The 5465-nt window shown below is 52.0% G+C and overlaps 1 protein-coding gene across 2 annotated transcripts in view; it reads left to right on the plus strand.

Moving 5' to 3' along the window:
- SREBF2 (sterol regulatory element binding transcription factor 2) overlaps positions 1–5465 on the plus strand; it is a 78183-nt gene that overhangs the window by 60270 nt on the left and 12448 nt on the right. For both annotated transcript variants that reach the window (XM_017894114.1, XM_017894115.1), the window contains exons 12-13: positions 3397–3565; positions 5091–5208. In XM_017894114.1, the coding sequence (XP_017749603.1) occupies positions 3397–3565; positions 5091–5208 (287 nt within the window). The remainder of the gene's footprint in view (positions 1–3396; positions 3566–5090; positions 5209–5465) is intronic.

The raw sequence follows: 5465 nt of genomic DNA on the forward strand, positions 1-5465 counted from the left end.
TTTTTTTTTTTTTTTTTTTTTTGGAGACAGAGTCACTCTTGTCACCTAGGCTGGAGTGCAATGGCATAATCTCAGCTCACTGCATCTCTGGCTCCCAGGTTCAAGCAATTCTCCTGCCTCAGCCTCCCGAGTAGCTGGGATTACAGGTGCCTGCTTCCATACCTGGCTAATTTTATATTTTTAGTAGAGACAGGGTTTCACCATGTTGGCCAGACTGGTCTCGAACTCTTGACCTCAGGTGATCCACCTGCCTTGGCCTCCCAACGTGCTGGGATTGCAGGCGTGAGCCACCGCACCCGGCCTATTTTAAGAATTAAGCTTGGCTGGGTGCAGTGGCTCATGCCTGTAATTCCAACACTTTGGGAGGCTGAGGTGGGCTGATCGCTTGAGCCCAGGAGTTTGAGACTAGCCTGGGAAACATAGCAAAAACCCATTTCTACAAAAAAAATACAAAAAAATTTAGCCAGGCATGGTAGCATATGCCTGTAGTCCCAGCTACTTGGGAGGCTAAGGTGGGGATCATCTGATCCCAGAGATTGAGGCTGCAGTGAGCCATGATCACCCACTTGCACTCCAGCCCAGGTGATAAAGTGAGACCCTGTCACAAAAAAAAAAAAAAGCCAGGCGTGGTGGCTCACACCTGTAATCCCAGCACTTTGGGAGGCTGAGGCAGGTGGATCACAAGATCAGGAGTTCAAGACCAGCCTGACCAAATGGTGAAACATTGTTTCTACTAAAAATACAAAAATTAGCTGGTCGCGGTGGCAGGCGCCTATAATCCCAGCTACTCAGGAGGCTGAGGCAGGAGAATTGCTAGAACCCGGGAGGCAGAGGTTGCAGTGAGCCGAGATCGCACCACTGCACTCCAGCCTGGGTGACAGAGCAAGACTCTGTCTTTAATTAAAAAAAAAGAAAAAGAAAAGAATTAAGCTTAAAATACATTTTAACTTAGTGATTTCCACATTGGCCTTTCTGGTTCCTCTTGCCATATGACCTGGACTGGGCTTTGCTTCTGCTTACAACATCTGGGCCCTTGTGAGGGACCAGTTGGTCCTCAGTTTCTCCTGGAGCAACCACCAGGCTCCCTTGCTAATTGGACACGTGGAATTTGCTGTTCTTGGAAAGAGAGTTGGAGTCAACCATTCAGGTGTTCTGGGACCTCAGAAGCCCTGGAATCTTGGCCGGGCGCGGTGGCTCAAGCCTGTAATCCCAGCACTTTGGGAGGCCGAGACGGGCGGATCACGAGGTCAGGAGATCGAGACCATCCTGGCTAATACGGTGAAACCCTGTCTCTACTAAAAAATACAAAAAACTAGCCGAACGATGTGGCGGGCGCCTGTAGTCCCAGCTACTCGGGAGGCTGAGGCAGGAGAATGGCGTAAACCCGGGGGGCGGAGCTTGCAGTGAGCCGAGATCCGGCCACTGAACTCCAGCCTGGGCGACAGAGCGAGACTCCGTCTCAAAAAAAAAAAGAAGCCCTGGAATCTCGCCACCAGCCCCCAGCCTCCCTCCCTGCTCAGCTCCTCAACTGCTATTCTGCCACCATTGCAGTTATCAGCTCAGATTCAGTGAGTGCCTTGTGGAAGGTTGGCGGAGGGTCACAAGGTTCCTCTACATTTGTTCTCCAACATCCAGTATCAACACTGGTTAGCAAAGAGGAGGAAGGACTGTTGGTGCCACTGGTCCCATGATTAGAAATGTAAGTGAAACACCCCGCCTCATCTCATAAGCTGCCTTGAGATTATGAGTATGTGTCTATAGAACGGGTTGCTTTTTCTCAGATTCAGGCAGTGTCTCCAGGTTCCCCCTGGAGAGAGACAGTCTTCTCTGTCTGTGTCCTTGAGTGGCACTCCGACAGTGCTATTTCTGACCCTGGCATTCATGTCTTCTGAAGCCGTTACATTCGCTGATGGCTACTTAGAGCCCAGTAAAGGTCAGAACCATCAGACTGAACCAGACCATGAAACAGCTCTGCTCCTGTGGGGGCAAGGGCTGGGGTGTGGAAGCGACGTCTGCGGGCCTTGGCCTGGCAGCTCTGCCCCTGGGCTCCCTGGACTTTCTATCTTATGCTTCTCCCTCCCTCCTGTCTTCTCTCCTCAGTTCCTCACTCACCCTGGCCTGTTTTGGGGAGTGGTTATGGGTTGGAAGTCATGATTGTTAGTGTGAAAATATCCTCACTCAAAAAGTGACAGAGGCCTGGCGCGGTGGCTCAAGCCTGTAATCCCAGCACTTTGGGAGGCCGAGACGGGCGGATCACGAGGTCAGGAGATCGAGACCATCCTGGCTAACACGGTGAAACCCCATCTCTACTAAAATACAAAACTAGCCGGGCGAGGTGGCGGGCGCCTGTAGTCCCAGCTACTCAGGAGGCTGAGGCAGGAGAATGGCGTGAACCCGGGAGGCAGAGCTTGCAGTGAGCTGAGATCTGGCCACTGCACTCCAGTCCGGGCGACAGAGCGAGACTCCGCCTCAAAAAAAAAAAAAAGTGACAGAACTGAAAACATGGTAGATAGTATTGTTCCTGCAGTTCTTGTCAGTGGGGTCCTGAAATGATGTTATCCTGGCAAGTGGAGGAGGGGCCCAGTGACCGGGGCCCTGGCTCTTTGAATTGTCCCACAAAGAGGCTTTCCAAGTTCCCCCTCTGTTCTTTCTCACAGGCTAGTGTTCACATCAGGGGCTCATGCAGGGGTGCCGTGGGGTTTCTGTAGGGGCTGCCCTTGCAGGGCCAGCCTTGTGGGGAGAGTCTCTCACCCACCCACACACAGATACTTGCCTGTATGGGGCCTGGGCTGGCCTCCCAGCTGCCCCTTCACTCCAGTGCCATCTGATGTGACCCTGTCCGTTGGCCATGTGCTGTTCTAAACTTTACACGCAAAGTAAAAGTAAAAGAAAAATTAGTCAAAGCAGAATAATTTTGCCTAAAATAGTCTAAGAGATATATAATTAAAATTACATGATAAAAAGTCCCACGATAGAAGCGGCAGCCTGGCTTGGCACTCACGGGGCTGAGGGGGAAGTACAGCAGCCGGGGTCCCCTGAGACCCCTCCTTGGGAAACCATCTTCCTAGTTTACCCTGCAGGTTGAATGCCAGTAGGATTAGGCAGCCCCAGCAGGACAGGATGCAGCAGGAGCCCCATGCGTGCCTTGTGGCTGCTCCCTGCCCTCCTGCTGGGATTTGGACCTAGTCAGCAAGTCCAGCACACTCCACTGGTGGGCTTGCCCTAGTTTTCATGGCGGGCTTTACTTCCAGGTACCTGTGGGAGTCCCCGCCCTGTGCTGAGCTTTCCCAGTCTCCCCCCAAGCTCACCTCCACCATGGTGCTTTCTGCACCCCATGGTGGCTGCAGCCAGCATTCTGCCACCTTGGTGTTACCCCTGGTCCTTGTCCTTCCACAGAGCTACTTCCTCAGCCGAGCCCAGAGCTTGTGTGGCCCTGAGCACAGCGCTGTTCCTGACTCCCTGCGCTGGCTCTGCCACCCCCTGGGCCAGAAGTTTTTCATGGAGCGGAGCTGGTCTGTGAAGTCAACTGCCAAGGAGAGTCTATACTGTGCCCAGAGGAACCCAGGTGAGAATACCCTGGAGCCGTTCAGAATTGGAGAAAGCCATGCGAACCGCTGGTACTACAGAGTTACTGTGCACCAGACACGCGGAGACACGGGTTGTCTCAGTCTTGTTGAGTCCGTTTGTTTGTTTGTTTGTTTGTTTATTTGTTTGTTTGTTTGAACTGAAGCTCAGGGAGGTTGAGTAACTTGCCTAAGGTCACAAGCCTGATCAGAAATTGTCAGTGGCTAAGCTGGGTGTGCAGCTCTGCTTTCTGACATTCAGAGCCCGTGGTCCTTACATCACACAGTAATAAATAGTGATTAAGCTCCAAGTGTACTCTTAGCCCTTGTTTTGGGCACTTTGGAGACACAAAGGATGTGTGAGGCTTGCTTTCCCTGGCCTCCAGGTCTCTCCTATTGGGAGAGCAGACAGACATATAAGGAGAGTTCGGGAACAATAGGTGGCAGGCAGTCATCAATTGCTCAGAGTGGTGACAGGGACGAAGCTTCAGGCATTGGAAGGAGATGCTGGCTTTCTGTCCCTGGCATTTGATAGTGATTGGAGTCGACTCACCCGGCCTTGGAGCAGTAGAGGCTGGTCAGGATTGACTTAGACCTTGAGTGCTCAATGGCTGTCTGCTTTCTGCTGTACTTTTCCTCCCCTCTCAGAATTGGAGTCTGTGGGGACTGCAGTTACAGGGTGTGTGTGTCACGCATTAGGGGAGTTCGCTATCCTTTTCTTTTTTAAATAATAACTTTAATGCTCAATGTGAGAATTGTATGCAACACCAAAATATAAAGGATGAAAGCAAAAGCAATCCTAAATCTTTCTACCCCACCCCTGCTGGCTAGACATGGACTTCTCAGTGGCTTTGTAGTCTCTGGCTCCAGGCCTTGTTACCTGGAATATGTTCATAAGTGTCCCTCCTTCTGGTCATTAGATCAAGGCCCACATATCTTCCACATGTGAGGAGAGAGAAGGGGCTGGTGATTTGAGGCCTGCCAGTAAAGAAACTTGCTGGTGACAGTCAGCTATCCAAGCATTGCAAGGCCCCATGTCTAGCCAGTTCAGACAGGTCACTGCTGATGGCACATTCCAGGACAAGGCTCTGAAAGAACAGGAGCATGTTCTTCGTTGTCATGAGTGAGGCAGCAGCTACTACCTTTTCCTCCTTGCCTGGTGGTTCTCCTGAGCCACATGGAGAAGAGACATCCTCTGAGACATTCCATTTTCTGTTTTCTGATCCAACTCCACCTGACAGCTCCCAATCATAGAGTAGTGAGCACTGTGCCAGGAGACACAGTATCCTCCCCCACATGCCCTCCCCACCGGAGCTTATCCAGAACTTCAGTCTTGGGCACTTCAGCCTGGGAGTGAACACTCTCCCCCAGCCTCCAGCTGTTCAGCACAGTAGTTCTGGGCTTTGGTGGAGAAGGGGGATCTGATCCCCATTCACAGGGCATGGCTGTGTTTTGAGTTTCTCTCCATAGACAAAGTGGGCTCATAAATGAGCCCCATTTAACCCTCCTTGCCCATCTCTTTTCCAGCCGACCCCATTGCACAGGTCCACCAGGCCTTCTGCAAGAACCTGCTGGAGCGAGCAATAGAGTCCTTGGTGAAACCTCAGGCCAAAAAGAAGGCTGGAGACCAGGAAGAAGAGAGCTGGTAAAGTCCCCAGACAAGTCCCCCTGCCTTAGGGCCTGTCCACACAGGCAACTCCAGGACAGCCTGAAGGCCTGCACTCATAGAGGGAAGCAAGCCCTGGCATCGGGTTGGCAGGGCAATCAAATGGTTCCTTTGTATTTAATTTCTCAAAAATGAGAGCCCTTGGCCGGGCGCGGTGGCTCAAGCCTGTAATCCCAGCACTTTGGGAGGCCGAGACGGGTGGATCACGAGGTCAGGAGATCAAGACCATCCTGGCT

Source organism: Rhinopithecus bieti, unplaced genomic scaffold (assembly GCF_001698545.2).
Source record: "Rhinopithecus bieti isolate Rb0 unplaced genomic scaffold, ASM169854v2 scaffold_25304, whole genome shotgun sequence".
NCBI lineage: Eukaryota > Metazoa > Chordata > Mammalia > Primates > Cercopithecidae > Rhinopithecus > Rhinopithecus bieti.